Source organism: Pelodiscus sinensis, chromosome 8 (genome assembly GCF_049634645.1).
Source record: "Pelodiscus sinensis isolate JC-2024 chromosome 8, ASM4963464v1, whole genome shotgun sequence".
NCBI lineage: Eukaryota > Metazoa > Chordata > Testudines > Trionychidae > Pelodiscus > Pelodiscus sinensis.
The window spans coordinates 4038704-4063253 of NC_134718.1; the positions used below are offsets into that span (position 1 = coordinate 4038704).

Here is a 24550-nt window from a genome sequence, read left to right on the forward strand (position 1 = left end):
CTAATAAGGAACATTTTAGACAGGTCTTACTGAGATGCAGAAGAATGGAATGTTTCATTTTAGAGTCTTGCCTTCATAATTTCACTCTCCTGACTATCTTGGCTTCCTTTGTCAGACCTGCTTTATGGCTGTAAGGTTTGCTCTGTGTATTTGTCTCATGGGATCTGGAATACATGTCTCTCTTTCCTTGGTGTTTCACTTTCCTTCTCAAAGTTTTTAAAAGTCTTCTTTGGATAATTAGATGATTCTAGGACAGCAAAACTGGCACAACAGATACATAGATTTTTAAAAAGACCATTATGATAATGTAGCCTAATTTCCTGCCTAATAGTTTCAGGGGGTTGCTCTGTTAGTCTATAACTGTGTTGTTTTTTTTTTAAATCAATGAATAGTCCTGCAGCACCTTAAAGGCTAAGAAAAAATAGATAGTCTCATGAACTTTAGTGGGCACAACACATTACTTCAGACAAATGGAGTTAAGGGGGCCAGAGTACAAATAAATAGAAAAAAAGAGGGAATGGGGAGGGAAAGAAGGGGAAAAAATTGGCAAAAAATATTCTCAATTAGAGTGTTGATGCGAAATGATGGTTATAGTGGGTTCTGAGTACCTAGTGCTTAGCTTTTTATGTCATTAGGATGTGGAATGTAGCAACCCATCCAGTTCACGTCTTTAGAATGTCATCAGATTAGCATTTAACCCAGCAATTTGTGATTGAATGATAAGCTAAACCATATTTCTTATTCTGCCTGGAGAAAATTAATTCTGTAATAAGATAAACTGAGTAAAAAACAAAATATATTTGACTGTTTCCAGTAGAGCAGGGGAGGTCTCAGTCCAAGCATCCTCTGATTAACATAATGCCCTTTCAGCTTACAAAGGGCTGTCAGCACCTCAAACATACATTGTCTCTGCCTGGGTGGCAGGTCGTGTTGATTCAATTTCATCACAAATCTTCCCTCCCCCCCTGTAGGTTGGGATGGATTGGCTTGATATCCCCAAGCTTCTTTTTGAATCCTCAGTGGTGGTAGAAAAGTGCATCCATTGTTCAAATAATGAATGGGTTACCTAGAGAAGTAGTGGAGTCTTCATCCCTAGAGGGCTACGTCTACACTGGCCCCTTTTTCGGAAGGGGCGTGCTAATTTTGAAAGTGGGAATAGGGAAATCCGCGGGGGATTTAAATATCCCCCGCGGTTTTAAATAAACACGTCCGCCGCTTTTTTTCCGGCTTGGGGAAAAGCCGGAAAAAAAGCGTCTAGACTGGACCGATCCTCCGGAATAAAGCGGCAGACGTGTTTATTTAAATCCCCCGCGGATTTCCCTATTCCCACTTTCAAAATTAGCACGCCCCTTCCGAAAAAGGGGCCAGTGTAGACGTAGCCCGAGGTGTTTAAATCTCGGCTTGACAAAGCCCTGGCTGGGTTGATTTAGTTGGGATTGGTCCTGCCTAGAGCAGGGGCCTGGACTTGATGACCTTCTGAGGTCTCTTCCAGCTCTATGGTTCTATGACTTAACATTGAGTAAAGCAAGTGCTGACATCACTGAATAGGAAGTGAAACGGGGCTTCAGTTTCAGAAAGATTCTCAGCACTTTATCTATTTGCCTAGATCTGGGCACACAAAATTTTTGGGAAGATGGGCTGTGTGGGCAACTTGTCAAGAGAGCAAGGCTACACCCAGCTGATACAGTTAGGCCACATGTAGGCATGTTTTTGCATTCTTAAATTCACGTCACTACAGTACCCATGGCCTAGTGTAGATGGCTGTTCGTATGTTCTGGAGCTGGAGTAGAAAAAAAATGTTTAAATATCATTTTAATGAGTAGTTTTGTACCATGACTAAATTTGCCTTTTTATTAGTGAGACACAACAGGTTTCTATTCCAACCACAGTGTTTCCTTCACGAATGTAGTCCCTAATTTTTTGTCTACACGAATGTGCCTGTACCTCTTGTGATAGGCAATGTCCTGGACAAATCTTACCCGATCCAGTGCAAGTGTCTTAGAGCCCCCTGTGGGACTGTGACAGTGGAAGCTAGGGGAGGAGTTGAGCCGTGAGAGGCTCTTTAAAACAACGGCCAAAGCAGGAATGGCACGTAGAGGTTAAGCAGGTTTCCCAGGAAGAGGCGTACACACGTACCTTAGGACAATGTAGCACTTTAAAGACTAACAAGATGGTTTATTAGGTGATGAGCTTTCGTGGGGCAGAAGTGGGTCTGGCCCACGAAAGCTCATCATCTAATAAACCATCTTGTTAGTCTTTAAAGTGCTACATTGTCCTGCATTTTGCTTCAGCTACACCAGACTAACACGGCTACGTTTCTATCACACGTACCTTAGGGCCGTGCTGCGGCGGGAGCGGGGGGTAGTTTTCTCACGCTCCCTCAGGGCCGTGCTGCGGGAGGAGCGGGACGGAGAGTTTTCCCACGCTCCCTTAGCCGCCTCGTGTGGTGACGCGCGGTGCATGCCGGTCCCGAGGCGGATTGTGTCCCCTCGCTGAGACGCTCGGAGCCTTGGCTGCCGCCATGTTGCTTTGGGCCGTTGCCACCCGGGGCCTCTAGCTGCCCCCGTCCCCGCCGCCGGGGGAGGCCCCGCTCCGCCGAGCAGCGGCCGCCGGCCGGGAGCGGAGCCATGTCCGCCAAGGAGGGGAGCCGGGGGCCGCCGCCTCACGGCACCAGCGAGCGGGCCGTCAAGGGTGAGCCCCGCCAGGGAGCGGTGCGTGGGGCGCGAGCCTGAGGCGAGGCGGTGCGGGGGGCGCGTGCGCAGCGAGGGGCGATCCCCGCCGCCCTGCTCGCGCCCTGCTGCGGCCGTTGCGCGCGGGCCGGCTCGCTCTGCGCGCGCGGGGGGGCCGGGTACAGCAGCGGCCGGCACGTCGCGTCCGGTCAGGGCTTTCCCCGCCGCTCCTGCCACACGGCGCGCGGCCTGGTAGCGCAGCCCGGCCTGGCCGCCTCGCCTTGGCGCTCGCCCGCTCGAGAGTCGCCCTTGGGGCAGCAGCTGTGAACGCCGGCGGAGCCGGGCTTTCCAGCCCCGCTTGCCTTTCCGCGTTACGAGCGGGGCGCTGGAAGCCGCGCGTGGCCGGGAATTGGCCGTTTCCCAGCGCGCAGGAACCCCTTACGCACAGCAAGGTGGTGGTCGCTCTCCGTTGCGTGATGTATTGATTGGCTTGGGGGGTCGCATCTGCTGGGAGACCGTTGTGCCCAGTCAGCAGCGCTCAGTGCTGCTGTCACAGTGTTGTAGTATTGCAGCCTCGCTCTGTGCGGTACTTTCTACTCTCTGCAATGTGTTGCAAGACACAATTCAGACAGTTCAAGAGAGCTAACAGTGCATGGGTATTTCAAGCCGCACTGAAAGACCTGCTGATTTCCCAACTCTTAACGGTTTGTATTCATCATGACCCATACTGTTAGGTGTTCCAAAATCCAAGTTAAGACTAATTTTAAGGGGGGAAGAGGCTCAGTGTATTTTTGCCACTGTCTATGTTGCATATAGAGCTATTGTAAAACTTGAATCAGGTTTTGATAGGTTCATATGACACAATTATATCTGCTATGGTTAACTGCCCACATAGCAGTATTTGCTGGGTCCAGCCACATGTCTATTGTGTTGGCCTGTCCAAAGGCACCATGCTGCACAGTTATATTGTGTCAGTGCTTTCTGGAGAAAATCTGGACAGTTAACCCATACTATCTCTGCTGCTGGTGTGAGGGGGTTGAAGAACTGAGAGCTTACTTCACAAGTGCAATGGGTTTGGGATACTCTTATAGCAAAGAACTGAAGGTAAGATAATTGGCTATAGTTATGGTGACCATATTTTCTGAACCAAAAATAAGGGACACCTTGGCCACACCCCCTGAAACCACTGGCCATGCCCCTTACCCCCTCAGGCCCCACCCACCTGGCATAGGAAGTCCCACCCCTGGGAAACAAGAATGATTAAAGGTCTAGAGAAAGTGACCTATGAAAAAAGGCTGAAAGAATTGGGTTTGTTTAGTTTAGAAAAGAGAACACTGAGGGGGGACATGATAGCCGTTTTCAGGTATCTAAAAGGGTGGCATAAGGAGGAGGGAGAAAACTTGTTTATCTTGGCCTCTGAGGATAAAACAAGAAGCAATGGGCTTAAACTGCAGCAAGGGAGGTTTAGGTTGAACATTAGGAAAAAGTTCCTAACTGTCTGGGTAGTTAAACACTGAAATAAATTGCCCAGGGAGGTTGTGGAATCCCCATCTCTGGAGATATTTAAGAGTAGGTTAGATAAATGTCTATAAGGGATGGTCTAGACAGTATTTGGTTCTGCCATGAGGGCAGGGGACTGGACTTGATGACCTCTTGACGTCCCTTCCAGTTCTAGTATTCTATGATTCTATGAAATTATTTTTGGGGTCAAGATGAACACATGACCAGAAGTAAAGGGTGTCATGACCCCTCTAAGAACTCCTCCCACCATCCTCTGCCTATAGGGATTTGGGCCCCACAGAAGCCCCCCATGCAACTACACTGCAATTGCTTAACCCAGGGTCCAGACCTAGGGTCCCATGACAGCGCAGTGCTATGGGTCTAACCAATTCAAGATGAGATCCAGGATCTAAAATCTATTACTTTGCAGTGTAGTTGCAGTCCCATTTGACTCACAGCCTGGGAATCATCCAGAACTATTCCACCATTTCATGGGACAGCTTCCATAGTCCTCTTAATAGATATTGCCTACTTGTTCCTATTAACTGGTAATCAGAGGGGGCTGGAGCAGTTCCACACCTCCTTCAGGAAGGGGGCTGCTCCAGGGTCACACAGGGCCTGCTGCCAACAGGGGTTGCGCTCATCCAGATCAGCCCCTGTCTCTGGGGAACTCAGGGGCCCCACAGGCATGAACTGCGCCAGTGTCCAGATCAGCCTCTCTCCCTGGGGAGTCCAGCTAGCTAGGATCAAGGGCTGCTGCAAAAGGGGCTGGGAGCCAGTGGCAGCCCCAGTGTAACCTAACATTAACCAGTTAACTGATGACTGGAATTTTACATCCCAGTGAGATGTATTGCAACTGCATTTTTTGAAGTTACTGCAAAATTATCAAGTGTCCTCCATTTCCACAAGCCAGAATGACAATACTGAACCATGTCACTAACCCTCACCACCACGGCTTGAAAGGTATATTGCCTGTGGAGATATATGGAGCTGGGTTATTTTATATGTAAAGCTACTGAGAAATGTATATGTCAATACCATGATGGCAATGCCTATGTTATGTAAATAATCACCAATATTAATTGTCAAATGAGACCACTTCCCAACCTGCTTACAAAGCTCCTTATCCTATATAATTTTAAGCTAGGATTGGGCCCAAAGCAATCTGTTGATATTACCCAAGAAGATCCAGGTAATATTTAGTCATCCTTCAAAATATAAGAGACCAATCAGTCAAAGCCCCACTGCCTGATAGAGGCGATCTTTCAAGAAATTTGGAGAAACTTTGAATTTACTTCTGACAACAGTGCTCTCTCTCACTGGACATGGGGGCTTTAGTACAGATTTTACTTCATGTCAAAATAACTCAGAAATGTGTTGTCCCAGCTAACTCCATTCAAGTCTAGGCAAGGTGCAGCCCAAAGACAGAACAGATTCATTTGAAGCTGGAAGTCAAAACATCTCACCTCTTCACAGAGCTCACAAAGGGCTTGTTCACTGAGACACAACTCTTTCTGGAGAGAGACAATACATCCTGCCTCTCTGTGGTTGCGCCAAGTGTTTTCACATGGCATCTTAACATACTGTTTAAATCATCAACTGCTTGGATGAGGAAGACTCACCAAAAGTCTGCCGGTCATCCACACCTGAGTGACAGTGATTTCACCACTGTGGTAACAGACCCGATCTCTCTGTGGGCTCTTCTGGAGGAACAGAGAGCCTGTGGAGGTCTCTCGGGGGGGGAGACCAGGGGTACCTCTGTTTCAGTGATTCTCAACCTTTTTGAGCCAGGGGGTCCACAGACCAATGCAAACTTTTCCATGGACCACCAGTTACTAATGGAAACTCACCATTAGTTACGTCATTTAACCTGAGCCATTTTTCTAGTACTGCAGCTAGAGAGAATGGTTTAATTTAAATTAAACATAGCATTTTAACTCTTAATCAGACTTCATTTTAAGTAAAATAAAATATTAATTTATGTCCAACACAAAAAGGTTTTGATTTTTTCTTTATCAGCTTCAGAGGGGTAGCCAAGTTACTCTGTACAGGATAAACTTTAATAACAAATAGTCTGGTAGCACTTTAAAGATTAACAAAACATGTAGATGGTATCATGAGCTTTCATGGGCACAGCCTACAGCTCTGGTCACAAAAGCTCATGATACTATCTACATGTTTTGTTAATCTTTAAAGTGCTACCAGACTATCTGTTGTTTTTTAAGGTTAGATTATTTATGGCAGGTGTGGGGAACATTTTTTGGGTCAGGGGTCATTGATCCACAGACAAATCAGTTGGGGTATGTCTACACTAGCCCCCTAGTTCGAACTAGGGTGGCTAATGTAGGCATTCGAACTTAGAAATGAAGCCCGGGACTTAAATATCCCGGGCTTCATTTGCATGTTCCCGGGCGGGCGCCATTTTTAAATCCCCTTCGTTCGAACTGACTTCCTGCGGCTACACATGGCAGTCGGAAGTTAATCCAAACTAAGTCCTTAGTTCGGATTAACTATTACACCTCATTGCAGGAGCAAATTTGCAAAAAAAAAAAAGTGGAAGAGTAAATGCATTCCCTGGATGTGGCAAGGTTTTTTTGAGATACCTCCTGTATCCAGAAAACCCCTGCAGTGTAGACATAGCCTGGGGGTAGGGTGTCTGGCCAAGGGGGAGTGTGCAGGAGTAGACTGAGGTGGTAGATGCTTCCCCCTTCCCCGGGGGGCCAACTGCTCTCCGGACCCCCCTGCCCAGCTGGGCCGCAGTGGTGCTGCTCTTCTCCCTCCCCCCCCCCCCCCCGCCGTCCTCCAACCCCTCTCTCCCCCACCCAGCCGGGCCCTGGGGTGGGGGGGCGGCTCTTCCCCTTCCCTGCTCAGCTGGGATGCTCTTGACCGTGCCGCTCTTTCCCCCCCCCCTCCCTTTTCGCCTTTGTCTGTCCTGTCCCGCAGCCTAGCCACTCACTCAGGCTTCTCAGGCTCCTAGAGGCACCGACTTCTGCTTCTTCTATTAGCTGGATCCCCAGCCACAGGGAATTCCAGGAAACGTCTCTGACTCCTCCCCTGGGGAGGGAGAGGAGGAGGAGAAGCAGCGAGGGACCTTTTTCTGGGACAAACTTGAGGTTTTCCGGGGCACCCTGAAAAAACATTAAAAATCGCTTTTTCTTGTTGAGCAAGAAAAAAAGCTGCATCAGGTGCCAAAATGTGGCTGCAGCCCCTTTAAGAGCTGCGTGTCCAGGGCTCTTGTACATTTCAAAGGCTGAGGCACCACCAGTAGTGTAGGGCCAGAGGGGTTTCATCTTTCCTCACCCTATCTAGGGAAGTGGCACTTCGGCTTTGCCTCCCCTTCCTGGGGCAGCAGGGCTCTGGTGGGCTAAGGCTTCTGTGCCCCTTCTGGGGTCGTGCAGTTATTTTCATTGTCAGGAGGACGCAGTGCAATGGTTTTGAGAACCCCTTTACCACAGCATCAGAAACCCCCTTCCCGTAGCTCCAGCAAGTGTCTAGTCTACGGTGGCATAGCTGGAAGGAAAGTGGGTATGAAACTTGAATTTGTTCCTCCAGTATCTTTTCCTTTTGTTTGCATGCCAAATGGTTTGTAGGAGTTCCCTTCTTTTTTTCTGAAGTTGTCTTTTTGGACAACTCCGTGTGTTAATGCACTGATTCCCAACCTGTGGTCTGCGGACCCCTGGTGGTCCTCAATGATACTGCAGGGAGGGATCCGTGGAAAATTTAAAAACAAGGATTGGGCCCACTGTTGTGGGCCCATTCCTTTTTTTCTTGTGCTTTTCTTTTTACTCCCCCAGGGAGGGAGATCCAGGAAATTTTAATAGATTTGAAAAGGGATTTGTATGCTCGAAAATGTTGGGAACCACTGTGTTAATGCATCTATCCTAGGTGTTAGCCTGCTTAATTTCAGTTCCTCACTTTGAAATTCGTTTTTATTCACTCCCCTCTGATGAAGTTGAAGCTCCTGAATGCTAAGATCCATTTTTTTTCATGAGATCTGCCAGTTCGGTCAAAGTATTGTTTGCTACTTTTTCTGTGCACTTGTCTTCTTCTGACAGGCACCAGTCTAGGTCCCAGTTCAGGTTTTATCGGAACCTGGCTTTTATCATAAAATAATGGTTGCAATGAAGTGGATGTTATTTCATCTTTTAATTTTGCTAGGGCCACCTTTTTCCATTTCTCTCCCTATTCTTCAGGCATAGCATAGTTACCTGAAGCTTGCTGCTGACCACAAGTATTTATAACGGGATGTTACATATTTTTTTTGTAGGTTCCTTAAAGCTGTTTCCAATGTTTTATTTCTTTCCTGTGCTTTCTATCTTAGGACTGTTTGTCATCCTGCAAGCGTTCCAGGCTTCTATGGCATCTCCTGCTTCTTTTAACTTTCTTTGTTTCTGTTACTTGCCCCACCAGTTTTGTGGTGTGTTGTCTTCATCATTTAACAGCCATGATGATTATAGTTTGCAATATTCTACATTTCAAGTTTGCAGTATTCTGCGTTCTGCAGTTTCTGTCCATGCCTTACGAATTTGATTCCATGTTTCTTCCCACTATATTTTTAAATGCAAATTGGCCCACGTTGTAGGCAATCCAGCAAATCCTCTGACAACACAATCTGGACCAGTTCCCCAGATTTGTCACCTAAAAAGAATGGCTCATATTTGGAATTTCCCTCACATCTTCAATCTTGAAGACCAATGAAAACAAAAGAGCATTTAGTTTTTTCTCAGTGAGTGGCCTTATAATCCTTGAGTTCTTTAGCCTCTTGACCATTTAAAGAATTTCACTGTTGTTAAGCAGGCTTCCTGCGTCTGATACACTTAACATTTGTTTTGTTGTTGCTTTTTTAGTCTGTGGTTAGCTGTTCTTCAAACACTTTTTTGGCCTTCCTGATGAGGCCTCCTTACAGTCTCATGTCTGAGAATGGTCAAGAGTCAGGAGCCTGCTCCTACATCTCCATTACTGTGATGTGCTCTCATATAGAGACGCTCCAGCCCCATAGAATCCTAGGGCTGGAAGAGACCTCAGGAGGTCATCGAGTCCAACCCTCTGCCCAAATCAGGATCAACTCCAACTAAATCATCCCAACCAGGGCTTTGTCAAGCCAGGACTTCAAAACCTCTAGGGATGGAGATGCCACACCTCCCTAGGTAACCCATCCCAGTGCTTCACCATCCTCCTAGTGAAATAATTTATCTTAATATGCAACCTAGACCTCCCCCACTGCAACTTGAGACTATTGCTCCTCCTTCTGTCATCTGTCACAACTGAGAACAGCTTCTCTCCATCTTCTTTGGAACCCCCCTTTCAGATAGTTGAAGGCTGCTATCAAATCCTCCCTCACTCTTTAATTTGGAAAAGAGAAGACTAAGGGGGGACATTTTAAAGGGTGTCACAAGGAGGAGGGAGAAAAATTGTTCTCCTTGGCCTCTGATAGGACAAGAAGCAATGGGTTTAAACTGCAGCAAGGGAGGTTTCGGTTGGACATTAGGAAAAACTTCCTAACTGTCAGGATGGGGAAACACTGGAATAAGTTGCCTAGGGAGGTTGTGGCATCTCCATCTCTGGAGATATTTAAGAGCAGGTTAGATAGATATCTATCTGGGATGATCTTGACAGTAGTGGGTCCTGCCATGAGGGCAGGGATCTGGACTTGATGGTCCCTCGAAGTCCCTTCCAGTTCTAGTATTCTATGATTCTCTTCTGTAGATTAAATAAGCCCAAATTGTTCATCCTCTCCTCCTAAGCCATATGCCCTAGCTCAGTGTTTCTCAACCAGTGGTACGAGTATCCTTAGGGGTACTCGAGTAAAGTTGGGGAAGGGGGAGGGGTATGTCACCACAACGGAAATTTGGAGAAAACTGAATTTTTGTTTTAAGCTTTATAGTGTTTTATTATTTCTGTACCTTTTACACCCAAAAATTTCATTGCCCAACCAGCTACGATTAAGTTGTTTAAACAAATGTGTTGCAATGATAGAAAAAAAATTGTATGTCTGAAAACTGTAGGTACGAGGGTATTTTTTTTTAAGGGGTTCTTTATTAAAAAAAAAAAAAAGGTTGAGAAACACTGCTATAACTCCCTAATCATTTTTGTTGCTTTCTGCTGGACTATCCAATGTGTCCACATCCTTTCTGTAATTGGGGGCGGGGGGACGATGCAGAATTGAACACAATTGATTAAAAGTTATTAAAGGCCTAGAAAACATGACCTCTGAGGGAATACTGAAAGAATTTGGGTTTGTTTAGTTTAGAAAAAAGAACCCTGAGAGGGGACATGATAGCAGTTTTCAAATATCTCAAAGGGTGCTACAAGGAGGAAGTAGAAAAATTGTTCTCCATGACCTATGATGATAGGACAAGAAGCAATGGGCTTAAATTGCAGCAAGGGAGGTTTAGGTTAGATATTAGTAAAATCTTCCTAACTGTCAAGGTGGTTAAACACTGGGATAAATTGCTTAGGGGGATTGTGGAATCTCCATAATTGGCGATACAGTAAAACTCTGATGGTCCAGCACTCCTGATGGTCCGGCACCATCAGGAACCAGGAAGTGCTCCGGGCAGCCGGACCATTGGAGCTGCTCTGCCCCCAGCTTCCCCGATTCAGCTGCTGCTAAAACTGACCAGCGGCTGAATTGGGGAAGCCGGGGGCAGAGCAGCTGGAGTGCTGCCGGGTAGGTCCCGTAGTGTTGCCCCTCGGGGCTGCGGGACCAACCCGGCAGCACCCCAGCTGTCCCCGATTCAGCTGCTGCTGAAACTGACCAGCGGCTGACTCTGGGAAGCCCGAGGCAGAGCTGCTCTGCCCCGGCTTCCTAGAATCAGCCCCTGATCAGTTTCAGCAGCAGCTGACTTGGGTACACCTCGGACAGAGCAGCTGGGGTGCTTCTGGGTTGGTCCCCGCAGCGTCCCAGCTGCTCTGTCCCAGGTGTCCTGATTCAGCTGCTCTTGAAACTGACCAGCGGCTGACTCCAGGAAGCCTGGGGCAGAGCAGCTCTGCCTCGGGCTTCCCGGAGTCAGCCGCTGATCAGTATCAGCAGCAGCTGACTTGGGGACACCTGGGGCAGAGAAGCTGGGGTGCTGCCGGGTTGGTCCAGTAGCGCCGAAGAGCGGCGCTCCAGACCAACCTGGCAGCACCTCAGCTGCTCTGCCCCAGGCGTCCCCAAGAGCAGCTGGGGTGCTGCCGGGTTGGTCTCGCTGTGCCAAGGGTCGGCGCTACCGGACCAACCCGGCAGCACTCCAGCTGCTCTGTTGCAGGCGTCTCCGATTCAGCTGCTGCTGAAACTGACCAGCAGCGGCTGAATCAGGGATGCCTGGGGCAGAGCTGGACTATCGGAAGTGGGGGCTATGAGGGGTCTGGGGTGGCATCCCCCCCACCCCACCCAACCCCACCCCAGACCCCTCATAGCCCCCCCTTCTGATAGTCTGACATATCTGATAATCCGGCACCCCCTGGGTCCTATAGGTGCTGGATTATTGGAAGTTTACTGTATATGTTTATCTAACCTGCTCTTAACTATCAGGGATGATTCTAGGCCAGAGTTTCTCAAACTTTTTTTTATAAAGAATCCCCTTTTCAAAAAAAAAAGTACCCCCAAAGCCAGGCACCCCCAGCCCCTCCGTTCTAACCCAGTGCCCCTCCCCTTCCCAAGAGCCAGGCAGTGGACATATGGTAACCCTGCCTTTGAAATGCCCTCTCTGCCACCGGCCCTGCCTCGGTGACTTGTCTGCAGGGAGCAATTGGCCTGCCAGCGCTGGGTTCGCTGCGTGAGGCTGTGCGCTCCCATCCCAGTCCAGCACCCCCCCAAGCATGGTGCCTGGGGACAACTACCCCTCGCCTCGCTAAACCAGTAGTAGGAGTATCCCGAAATAGCTCTCCTGCATCTTCACAGCAAGTCTGTTATTTCGGGCTTGCTATTCTAACATCCCTGTAAACCTCATTGTACCAGGAGTAAGGGACGTTTCGGAATAGCGCTTTATTTTGAAATTTGGCACTGTGTAGACCATTCCAAATGACAAAATAAACTATTTTGAAATACCACTGAAATAAGATACGCAATTTGAGCTACACAAATTGCGTACCTTATTTTGAGTTACAGTGAAGTGTAGACACACCTTAGGTTACCTCCCCCATTCAATAAAGCTCCCATGCCCTCTCTGGCACCAGTCACACTTACCTGTTTGTGTGCTCTTGTGTAGAGAGATTATTCTTCCAAGGGAGCGGGCCAGTAATTGACTCCTAAATTGAGAGAGCCACGTTGCTCTTTAATGGTTTAGGGATAGTACTTCATTGAATTGTGAAACAACTTTCTGAGGCACTGCTGCTGTGGGGAATACTATAGAATAGTCTGCTCTTGAAATGTCTAGGCTTATGCAGTTAGTGTCCAGAATTTTCATAGTGCATGACTGAGTTGATAATTTGATCCAGACATAACCTGCTCTGCTACAGTAATATCTTATAAATGTGTAAATTTTAAAAAGCATTCGGTAAACATTCTCACTTTGCATCACGGCTAATCAGTGTAGTTCTGTTCTGCTGTGTTTATGTCCAGTGTACTTTAAAACAAACTAAGTATTACTAATATTCATAGAATCATAGAATACTAGAACTGGAAGGGACCTTGAGAGACTGTCAAGTCCAGATACCTGCCCTCGTGGCAGGACCAAGCACCATTTTTATCATCCCTGACAGGTATCTGTCTAACCTGCTCTTAAATATCTCCAGAGATGGAGATTCCTCAACCTTCTTAGGCAATTTATTCCAGTGTTTAACCACCCTGACAGGAAGTTTTTCCTAATGTCCAACTTAAACCTCCCTTGCTGCAGTTTAAACCCATTGCTTCTTGTCCTATCATCAGAGGCCAAGGAGAACAATCCTTCCCTCCCCCCCCCCCCCCCCCGCTCCGTGCCAGTCTTTTAGACACCTGAAAACTGCTACTATGTCCCCTCTCAGTCTTCTCTTTTCCAAACTAAACAAGTCCAATTCCTTCAGCCTTGCCTTATAACTCAGGTTTTCTAGACCTTTAATCATTTTTTTTGCTCATCTCTGGACCTTATCCAATTTCTCCACATCTTTCTTGAAATGAGGTGCCCAGAACTGGTCACAGTATTCTAATTGAGGTCTAATCAGTGTATAGAGTGGAAGAATGACTTCTCATGTCTTGTTCACAACACTCCTGTTAATGCAACCCAGAATCGTGTTTGCTTTTTTTGCAGCAGTGTCACATTGTTGACTCATATTTAGCTTGTGGTCCACTATGACTCCTAGATCCTTTTCTGCAGTACTCCTTCCTAGACAGTCACTTCCTATTCTGTATGTGTGAAACGGATTGTTCCTTCCTGAATGGAGTACTTTGCATTTGTCCTTATTAAACATCATCCTATTTACTTCAGACCATTTCTCTAGTTTGTTCAGATCATTTTGAATTATGACCCTATCCTCCAAAGCGGTTGCAACCTCTCCCCAGTTGGTATCATCTGCAAACTTTATAAGGATACTTTTTATGCCATCATCTAAATATTTATATTCCTCATCTCTTTAAATTTTAGCTGTCCCTTTTCCACCAACACATCGCTTGACATATGAAGAAGTGTTTGATATAGATGGAAAACCTAGGGTTGACATTTTGAAGAACCACTTAGTAAAAGAAGGTCGGGTAGATGAAGAAATTGCACTTAGAATCATCAATGAGGGTGCTGCAATTCTACGAAGAGAGAAAACAATGATAGAAGTTGAAGCTCCAATTACAGGTAATACCTTTAGTTGATACCTCAGATGCATAAAGTAAAAAAAAAAAAAGGCCATGACTTTTATATGAGAATGTAAGGAGGCTACATGATGAAGGCCTTTTCTTGTGGGAAAATAAATGTAAAGGTGATTTTCTCAGAACAGTCATGTTGAACTTGCCCTTAGACCAGCTTTTGTATAACTCTCTTTGGGTACTCAACATAACTTTGCATCAAAAAATGTGGAAGAAAGGAGGGAATAAAATCTGTTTGGAAAAAGCAGTAGGATTAGTAATATAATGTCAAAAGGCAAAGCAGTTTCTGTAATCGTTGTAACAATAATAAATGTCAATGAAAAGATGTAATAATCCAGAAGAGAAAAGTGAGTGTGAAAGAGAAGATTGGATTGTACTGCAGTCTAAAATTTGTGGGATGGCACAAGAGCATCCATTTGCTGAAACAGGTGTTTTGAAGGTCTGAAGGAGAATATTCATGATTCTTCTACCTTAAGAATTCTAGTTTTCATGTGAAACATGATGATTTCTTGGTAGTCTGAATTCAAAGAAGTTAAGATCAACCTGATAAAATTGTGTACTAAGTAGTACAATGTATAGGACCTTATCCAGATGGAATGTTGAAATGGCTTTTGTTTTTGAAAAGGTACTGTAGTACTTTCAGGTTCTGACCACTCACAAACCATATTTGACTTAGATAAAGATGCTACTCTAATCTTTTGAATTTCTTATTTTTAAAGAGACAAATAGCCAGATAGAAATTACGTTGTTTATATTATGTAGCTGCCATTCAGAGTGGAAAAATTTGATTTTATGGAATCTTTTTATTTTGGATATTTTTAAAGATTTAATGCATTTTTTTTCTAAAAATAAAACATTCATGCTAACAGATTTAACTGTAGCAACCTATGTATGGGTCTAAACTTATTATACTCTATTAAAATAATTAAAATTGAATTATAAAAATATTTTAGTAGTACATTTGCTGCCCAAGTCTTAAAGTCAAACCATTGAATTGCTGGAAGTCACTGTCTAAGCACTTGGAATCAGAGTTTGTTGAATTGTTAAACCAGCTTTTGACAACAGTAGCCTCTTCTGCGGGTATAGAGAGAACATGATCTTCATTTCTGTTTACTCAGCTAGTTCATTTGAATGAGAAGCTCATTCAGAATTGAGAAATCAATTGGGAATTGAAAAAAGCAGGAGAGCTTGTTTTCCAGTCTGTCAATAAAAATTAAGAAACAAAAACTGATCTGGTAGTACTTTAGAGACTAACAAAACAAGTAGATGGTATCATGAGCTTTCGTGGGCACAGCCCACTTCTTCAGATGATAGAGTTTTGAGTTTAGGATGGACTGTGCCCACAAAAGCTCATGATACCATCTACATGTTTTGTTAGTTTATAAAGTGCTACCAGATGAGTTTTTGTTTAAGTTTATCCTGTACAGAATAACTTGGCTACCCCCTGAAGCAATAAAAATTAAGTCGGCGATGAGTTATAAAATCTTGAAAAACATGGTGACCAGAAATAATCCATTAATTTCACTAATTACTGGTAATATTTTCTTTTAAAAAAAAACAGTTAGTTTTACATGTAAAATGTTTTGATAAACCTTCTTTTAATTATGAAATAATTTAAAATAAATGAGCAAATTTAATTGAATTCTAATTTCCATCGCAGTGCAGCTTGACATGAGTACAAAATTAATCCTTTAATAAAGAAAAATTGTTCACCATTTTCTAAAATAATTGAAAATGAAAAATTTTAATACATTTATTTTAAACCAGTGTTTCTCATCCAGTGGTACGAGTACCCTTAGGGATACTTGAGATAAATCTGTGGAGTACATCAACACAACTGAAATTTGGAGAAAACTGAATTTTTGTTCAGTTTCACAGCGCTTTTGTACTTTTTACACCCAAAAATTTCATCGTCCACCCGGCTACGATCAAGTTGTTTCAACAGATGTGTTGCAACGGTAGAAAAAAATGTTGTGTGTCTGAAAATTGTAGGTACTGGGGGTACTTATCATTTTTGTTAAAGGGGGTACTTTTTTTAAAAAAAAGTTTGAGAAACACTGTGTTAAACTATATAATTGCTTAAATAAATGTGTCAATGTTCAGGATTCAGAGGGGTAGCTGAGTCAGTCTGTAACAGGAAAAACGTAAACAACAAATAGACTAGTAGCACCTTAAAGACTAACAAAAACATGAGGTTTTGTGGGTGCAACCCACTTCTTCAGATGACTGGAGTATTAGAAGTCCAGATCCAAGAATAAGTAAGGGAAGGGTAGGGGGAAGGAGAGGAAAAAAGGGGGGGGAAAGAAAAAACAGAGACAGACAGGGTATGTCTACATTGCAAAGTTAATTGGAAATAACAGCCATTATTTCGAATTAACTTTGATAACGTCTATACATGCAAACCGCTATTTCGAAATTAATTCAAAATAGCGGAGCGCTTAATTTGAATTTGGTAAACCTCATTCTACGAGGAGTAACGCCAAATTCGAAATAGGGGGCCTCCAGCCCTTCCCAGGGAGCCCTGGTGGCCTCTCTGGGCACAACCAGGAAAACTTACTCTCCTCTCCCCCAGCCCTGGAGCCATTAAAGGGGTAGAACCTTGCCACAGTGCCTATGCCAGCTCCAAGCCTGCCAGCCCAGAGCCAGCAGTGGCCTCCGGGACCCCTGACCCAGTGGCCCCAAAACATGAACCAGCAAGCCACTGGCAGCCAGCCCTCCACCACTCCCCAGGAGCAGTCTGCCAGCTCCCAGGAGCCTGGCAGGGGCTGGAGAAGGCGGGTGCCTTCCTGGTCCAGGGTGGAGATCATGGACCTTATTCAGGTTTGCGGGGGATGCCCCCAACGTCCATGATCTCCACACTAGATGGGGGAATGCGACCGTCTATGGCAGGATAGCTGCCAGCCTGGCCACCAAAGGCCACATGTGAACCCAGGAGCAGGTTTGCATGAAAATCAAGTTGGTCCGGCGAGACCCTGGACCCTGAGCTTCCCCTCCCCCTTCTTCCCCTTGCTTCCCCATTCCTGTTCCCTCCTCCCAGGTTTTCCCCTCTCCTCTCCCACCTTCTCTCTTCCCCTCTCCCACCTCCTTTTCCCAGATTCCTCAGAGGTTCATTCCTCCCCCACCCCCAGGTTTTGTTCAATAAACCCAGTTTCTATTTTTGAACATACGTATCTTTTGTTTGACATCAGGAAGGGGGGCTAGGGAAGTGTAAGTGGAAGGACGTGAGGGAGAAATGGGGCACGAGCCCCCGGTGGGGAGGACCGGGGTGGTGCTGAGGGCTCCTCGGGGTGAATGCTCTCCCGCAGGGCCTCCTGGATCCTGACAGCCCCCCAATGGACCCCACCCCGGATGGCAGCCTGCAGCAGGTGCAGCCAGGCTGATGGCAACGACCCCCGAGATGCACTTGTGTGCCCAAGGGCAGCTCTGGCTCCATATGGCTGAGTGCTGTGGTATCCTGAGTCCGGGAGCTCCAAGATAGGACTGATTTGCTGTCCCTCATCAAGGTAGACAAGCAAGCAGGGAACCCTGAGAACTGTCTCTCTGGGGTGGGAGTAGGGTCTCTTTAAGCACGGAGCTCAGTAAGCCTCAGGCAGCAGCCCCACACACTAAGTACTAACCTGATGCCCTGCTGGCACTGGTTCCGGCCAGCCTTAACTTTGGTTCAGGGTCCACTCAGTGTGGATGTGCTACTTTGAAATAGCAAAACGCTATTTCGAAATAGGTTTTGTGTGTAGATGCATTAATTTGAATTAACTATTTCGAATTAAGTTAACTCGAATTAACTCTGTAGTGTAGACATACCCAAGGTGAGTAGATAGTTCCAATAGTTACAAGAGGCTGATAAGAACAATTAGCACCTCCATTGTTTGTTTGTTTTGTTAAGTCATTAGGATGTGCAAGATAGTGTGGGAGCTGTCCAATGTCCCTATTCATACCATTTACATAAGAATTAAACTTGTAAATGAAGTTCAGTTCCAATCCTTCCCTGTGTATTTGGCTTGTGGAATTGGCCTGAAGCAACATGGTGACTTGGAGATCCATTAATGAGTGTCCAAGCAGATTAAAGTGTTCTCCCACAGGTTTTTGTGTATTGCATATGTTAAGGATATAAGAGTTTAACTGTTTAACAGTTAACCAATAAACATCAGTGACCTTGTTTCAGATACAGTTAAATTTTTCGCCGGCACACGAGAGCTGTCACGCCTAAACCAGCTCACAGCATGCACCGGCTCACGGCTGTTAGCCCTGCTTCCGGTGGGGCCAGCTGCGCTACAGACTCTTTGGTATAAGCTTTATACTGCAGGGCCCGCAGCATATGTAATCACTAGGATTTTTAACAGTTACATGATTACTTTTTACACCATTTTTTACATCCCTAGCCTAGATATAGCATATCCTCCTGTTTAGCAAAAAACAAAACATAAATTTAACATAAAAGCTATCAACATTTTTTTTTGGTGATCAGACAAGAAAAATGAACCTTTCTTTAAAAAAATGTTATGTATCTGTAATTAGTTTATAAATATAATTTCCCCCCATAAATAAGTGACTTCTTGTTTATTTAAACAGTATTTTTGTTTCAGTATGTGGTGATATTCATGGCCAGTTCTTCGATCTAATGAAGCTATTTGAAGTTGGAGGATCACCTGCTAATACAAGATACCTCTTCCTTGGTGACTACGTAGACAGAGGTTATTTTAGTATAGAGGTAACTGTATACATTAATTTGCTCTGTCCTAAATCTTACTGAAAGAAAACTTATTATATTCTTGTACAATCCTTAACATAGTTTATCTGACATCTGAATATGAATTCTTCACCTCATCCCAAAGACCGTTGACAGATATAGATTAGTCCCTCAGCCTGCCCTTTTGAAACCATGATCCTCCCTGCCTTTCCATAGTCATCTTTGCAGAGAATAGACTATTTGGCATCTGTAGTGTTCACACTCCATGCTACTCTATTAACATGTAGCTAGGGGCCCTAAATGTTCTTTATCCTGTTGCTTCTGATATTCTCTCACCCTTAATTGGAAATGTTGGAGAATTGTTTGAGTTAAAGTTGGGCGGTAGATTAAATTTAGAATTTAACTTGACTTGAAATTTAAAAGTTAAATTTAAATTTTAAATTTAAAAGTTATTTTTTTAAAAAGTTTGACACAAATTAAGTTGTAAATATACTTGTTCGTATAGCTTTTATGTAGTCTATGCTAGGGCTTGATTCCTGCTATTTTGTTGTGTTTTAAAATTGTTTAATGTTTCAGAACTGGAATACATATATACCAGCACTGTGCACACATCTGAATGTTTTGGGTTGTTAAGGGCTGATAATGGAGTGATGCCTCAGAAATATAAGGAATAGTGTCAAGGGCCAGGGTTGCCCCCCCCCCTTTACAATAATTACCGCCCTGCTGGAGGGGTGAGGGGTCCGGGCCCACCCTCTCTCCGGGCCCTGACCCAGGACCCTAACGCCAGGAGTGGGTCTCCTGACGGTAACAGGCGGGGGTTCTGCCCCCAAACATGCCCGTTCCCGGGTTCCGTGGCCCGGCCTGGGTCTGGTTCACCCTGCCGGCCTGTTATCGGCCAGTCCCCTGTCGCGGGCGTCTTCCCTCCTTACCTCTCACACCGCTCCTCCGCCCTCCCCCCGCTCGTCCCCTGGGTTCTTTTTATCCCATTCCCCACCGTCCCCGGCCGATGCCCTCACTTCTGGGCGCGCCTCCCTAGGCGCGTCCTGAGGATGTGCCTCCGGCTCTGGCCCCTGCCATCTCGGAGTGTCCGCCGCCGCCGCGGCGGTTCCCTCACCGCCCGCCGTGGTTTGCCGCGCTTGGAAGCGGCGGGGTTGCTTCACCCCGTCGCACTCTGCCTCCGGCCCCAGCTGTCCCGGTGCGCCCGCCGCGGCGGTGGGGGTTTCTTCACCGCTCGCCGTGGGTTGCCGCGCTTGGCAGTGGCGGGGTTGCTTCACCCCGTCACAAATAGTTAAAAATGAAAACTACTCTCTCTTGAGTTTTACATTCCATGAATTTTGCCTGTTTTGGTTGATTACAGAAATGCATCTGCTTCTAGTGTTTACACGGTGTGTTTGACAAATGTGAAGACAGCATTTACACCCTTGTAGAACACCTGGAAACAATGTATTTTAAACATTGGAATTTACTCAAGCTTCATAGACACAAGTTATTAGATGCTGTAGAGTTGGGACTAGATTCAGTAGTTAATAAAAGCAGACTCATTTTATTCCCATAGGCAGCAGGGATGCTTTTAATGCTTTCGATACTAGATAGTATAAACTTAAAAAACCCCACTGAATAGTTCATAAAGAGATTTGCCTTTTTCCCATAAATTCACTCATTTGCTTCAGTGCTGTACAGAATAACTACTAATGGATCAGAACAGTTCACAGGGGTATCTGACTGGAGCAGGATTTGTGCAAGAGCATGGGATGGTTATGTTTTGTGGACCTGTGCAAAGGAAAGAAAAGGATATTAAATCCCTTTCAAAATTCCTGCTATAAGCTTTGTTTGTTTATCGAACAGCTTTTGCCACCTTATTTTTTTTGTTTTTGATCACTTTTAAATCTCTTAGTTTATTCTGTCTGTAAACTTTGATAAATAAAATGTTCAGCCCCGATAAGAAAAATGCTTGGTCTCTATTCTAATTTTGTGTTCAGAGACCTATTCCTAAACAGTTCATTTTGAAGCATGTTTATTTCAGTAACTCCTTTCAGTGTTAAAATAAAACCTTAGCCTAGGCCAGCAGTGGTTGAATGCTGCAGTAACACTTTGACAGGAACCTGAAGGCACAACCTGCTCTATACAGTGTAGTCAGATGCCCTAACTTTTAATATCAAAGGGAGAATCCTGTGGAAATTAACGGTTTCAGCAAGAAGTGAGTCCAAGCTACTTTGACCAAGATGAAGTTTTGCACATTTGGACCTGAAAAATTGTCAGTATTCCATTTCCATATTAAAAGTAAGACAGTGTGAAAGGCTTTGTGGGTCACATTGAGGCAACCCCTCACTTCTTATAAAATAAATGTCAGTGTGGAAAAGGTACTGCTACAACAATTGTGTGTTATTAAAAAGGATGCTTTTTTTATTTTGTACATACCCTTTGCTATAAAGGCAAATGTATTTTTACTACTGCATGAATTGACATTAAAGTGCAAATCTCCAATAATTTGTTTAAATAATTCCCAAATGCAATTTTACTCCTGGGTGAATTCTGCGCTACAGCACATGAGCATAATTTATAAGCTATGCATTTTTAATTTTTTTTTTTTTAGCAGAAAAAAGCTGCTGGAATGTTGCTGCAATTCTGCCTTTTGCCCACCATAGGGTGCTGTGGCACTAGAACACAGCAGCCGCTCCCAGCCAGCTAGGGAAGCGAGAGCCTGCAGAGTCACCTTCACAGCACCTGTTGGACCAAGTCAAAAGACAGGGGGTATGGGGAGATAGACAGCATGGGGCTGCTGAGGGATCAGTGAGGGGCCCATAAGGGCTAGTGAGGGAGGACAGGCTTGGGCAGGGGTTGAATGGGAGTGGAGGTGCAGGGCCAGATGGACAGAAGGGTAGGGGCTGCAGAGCTACAGTGGGAAAGCAATTTTTGGATGGGGGCACAGAGACACATAGGGGCAAAGGGAGGGGTGCAGGACCACATAGAAACAAGAAGCCTGGGATACAGGAAGAATTAGAAGCCCTGGTCTAGTCAAAGAACTATGATTTGATTGGAATAACTGAGACTTGGTGGGATGCCTCACATGACTGGACACTGTCATGGAAGGTATAAACTGTTCGGGAAGAACAGGCGGGAGAGAAAAGGGGGAGGAGTTGCACTGTATGTAAGAGAGCTGTATGATTGCTCAGAGCTCCATTATATAGAGGGAGAAAAGTCTGTTGAGAGTCTATGGGTTAAGTTTAGAGGCCGAAGCAAAAGGGGTGATGTTGTGGTTGGCTTCTGTTATAGACCACCAACCAGATCAGGTGGATGAGGTAGACAAGGCTTTCTTCAGACAACTAAGAGAAGCTTCCAGATCACAGGCCCTGGTTCTCACATCTGTTGGGAGACCAATACAGCAGTACACAGACAATCCAGGAAGTTTTTGGAGCATGTTGGGGATAACTTCCTGGTACAAGTTCTGAAGGATCCGACCAGGGGCCATGCGCAGCTTGACCTGCTGCTCACAAACAGGGAGGAACTAATAGGAGAAGTAGATGTGGGTGGCAATCTGGGAAGCAGTGATCATGAGATGATAGATTTCAGGATCCTGACAAAAGGAAGAAAGGAGAGTAGGAAAATACACATCCTGGACTTCAGAAAAGCAGACTTTGACTTCCTCAGAGAACTAATAGGCAGGATCTCCTGGGATGCTAACATGAAGGGGACAAGAGTCTAGAAGAGCTGGCAGTATTTTAAAGAAGCCTTATTAAAGGCACAGGAAAAAACCATCCCGATGCGCAATAAGAAAAGCAAATATGGTAGGCGACTAGATTGGCTTACCGGGAAAATCCTTGATGATCTTAAACACAAAAAGGAAGCTTATAAGAAGTGGAAACTTGGACAGATAACTAGGGAGGAGTATAAATATATTGCTCAAGAATGCAGGGGAATAATCAGCAAGGCGAAAATACTGAGGGAGTTGGCAAATGTCATTGCAAAGCCTTTGGCCATAATCGTTGAAAACTCGAGGCGATTGGGAGAGATCCCGGATAACTGGAAAAAGGCAAATATAGTGTCCATCTTTGAAAAAGGGAAGAAGGACGATCCAGGGAACTACTGACCAGTCAGCCTTACCTCAGTCCCTGGAAAAATCATGGAGGGGATCCTCAAGGAATCCATTTTGAAGCACTTGGAAGAGGGGAAAGAGATCAGGATAGTCAACATGGATTGACCAAGGGCAAGTCATGCCTGACAAATCTGATTAGCTTCTATGATGAGGTAACTGGCTCTGTCGACATGGGGAAGTCAGTGGATGTGATACATCTTGACTAGCAAAGCTTTTGATTCGGTCTCCTACACTGTTCTTGCCAGCAAGTTAAGGAAGTATGGGTTGGATAAATGGACTGTAAGGTGGATAGAAAGCTGGCTAGGTTGTTGGGCCCAACGGGTAGTAATCAATGGCTCAATGTCAGGTTGGCGGTCAGTTTCAAGTGGAGTGCTCCAAGGATTGCTTCTAGGGCCAATTTTGTTCAACATCTTTATGAGGGGATGGATTGCACCCTCAGCACGTTTGCAGATGAAACTTAAAGAGAGGTAGATACATTGGAGGGCAGGGATCAGGTCCAGAGTGACCTTGACAGATTAGAGGATTGGGCCAAAAGAAATCTGATGAGGTTCAACAAGGACAAGTGCAGAGTCCTGCACTTGGGACTGAAGAACCCAAGCATTGTTACAGGCTGGAGACCGACTGGTTAAGTAGCAGTTCAGCAGAAAAGGACCTGGGGATTACAGTGGATGAGAAGCTGGATATGAATCAATAGTGTGCCTTTGTAGCCAAGAAGGCTAATGGCATATTAGGGTGCATTAGGAGGAGCATTGCCAGCAGATCTAGATAAGTGATTATTCCCGTTTATTCAGCACTGGTGAGGCTACATCTGGAATATTGTGTCTAGTTCTGGGCCCCCCATTATAGAAAGGATGTGGACGCATTGGAGAGGGTCCAGCGGAGGTTAACAAAAATGAATAGGGGGCTGGAGCACATGACCTGCGAGGAGAGGCTGAGGGAGTTGGCTTTGTTTAGTCTGTGAAGAGAAGAGTGAGGGGGGATTTAATAGCAGCCTTGAACTTCCTGAAGGGAGGTTCCAAAGAGGATGGAGAGAGGCTGTTCTCAGTAGTGACGGATGGCAGAAAAAGGAGCAATGGTCTCAAGTTACAGTGGAGGAGGTCTAGGTTGGATATTAGGAAATACTGTTTCACTAGGAGGGTGGTGAAGTACTGGAATGCGTTATCTAGGGACGTGGTGGAATATCCATCCCTAGAGGTTTTATGTCTCGGCTTGACAAAGCCCTGGTTGGGTTGATTTAATTGGTCCTGCTTTAGGACGGGGCTGGATTTGATGACCTCCTGAGGTCTCTTCCAGCTCTATGATTCTGTAGGGGGTTGGCTGAGTAGAGGCACATGTGCACATGAGGAGAAGGTAACTCAGTGGGGATGGAGGCTTACATAAGGACAGGGCAGGTGTGCCTGACTGAATGGAATACGCTAGGGGTCAGGCAGGGTCTACATGGGGTAACCTCCTAACAGTCCCTCCCTGCTCTCCAAAGAAATCTGTTCACTCAGGCTCCTTCCTAGCAGTTACTTCCCTCTCTCTCAGTTCCTCCATTACCCTTGATTCCCTCAAGCCTTTGCACTGCTTCCGAGGTGTGTGGGAAATACTGTTCTGTGCCGTTGTTTAAATGAATTAGTACTCAAAGTTCTGTGTGAATATACCTAGTAAGGAATCTACTTGTTAAAAAAACATTTTCTGAATCATTTTTGTTGTCTCTGTTGTTACAGCTATACTTAATAACAGGTATTTTGAAATAAATGACCAACATAATTAAAACTGGTGTGATTTACATTGTGCTATTGTGACAAATAAAATCTGTACAATTTGAAAATATTGCACAGAATTTTAAATTGTTGCAGAATTTT

The 24550-nt window shown here is 45.2% G+C and overlaps 1 protein-coding gene and 1 long non-coding RNA gene across 14 annotated transcripts in view; one reads left to right on the forward strand and one right to left on the reverse strand.

Annotated features, from left to right (window-relative positions):
* Window positions 1–2468, reverse strand: part of LOC142830477 (uncharacterized) — an 80315-nt gene extending 77847 nt beyond the window's left edge. The window contains exon 1 of the long non-coding RNA XR_012905761.1: window positions 2332–2468. This is a non-coding gene — a long non-coding RNA (uncharacterized LOC142830477). The remainder of the gene's footprint in view (window positions 1–2331) is intronic.
* Window positions 2469–2476: 8 nt separating this feature from the next.
* The window catches only part of PPP3CB (protein phosphatase 3 catalytic subunit beta), a 74337-nt gene continuing 52263 nt past the window's right edge, over window positions 2477–24550 (forward strand). For 6 of the 13 annotated variants that reach the window (XR_012905747.1, XR_012905750.1, XR_012905749.1 and 3 more), the window contains exons 1-3: window positions 2480–2691; window positions 13712–13912; window positions 18507–18631. Coding sequence is in view for 9 of the 13 variants with exons in the window: in XM_075935723.1 (XP_075791838.1) it covers window positions 2628–2691; window positions 13712–13912; window positions 18507–18631 (390 nt within the window). In the remaining 4 variants the exon portion in view is untranslated. Of the gene's footprint in view, window positions 2692–13711; window positions 13913–18506; window positions 18632–24550 lie in introns of all 13 variants that reach the window. The other 7 variants (XM_075935716.1, XM_075935717.1, XM_075935720.1 and 4 more) reach the window with 5 other exon arrangements.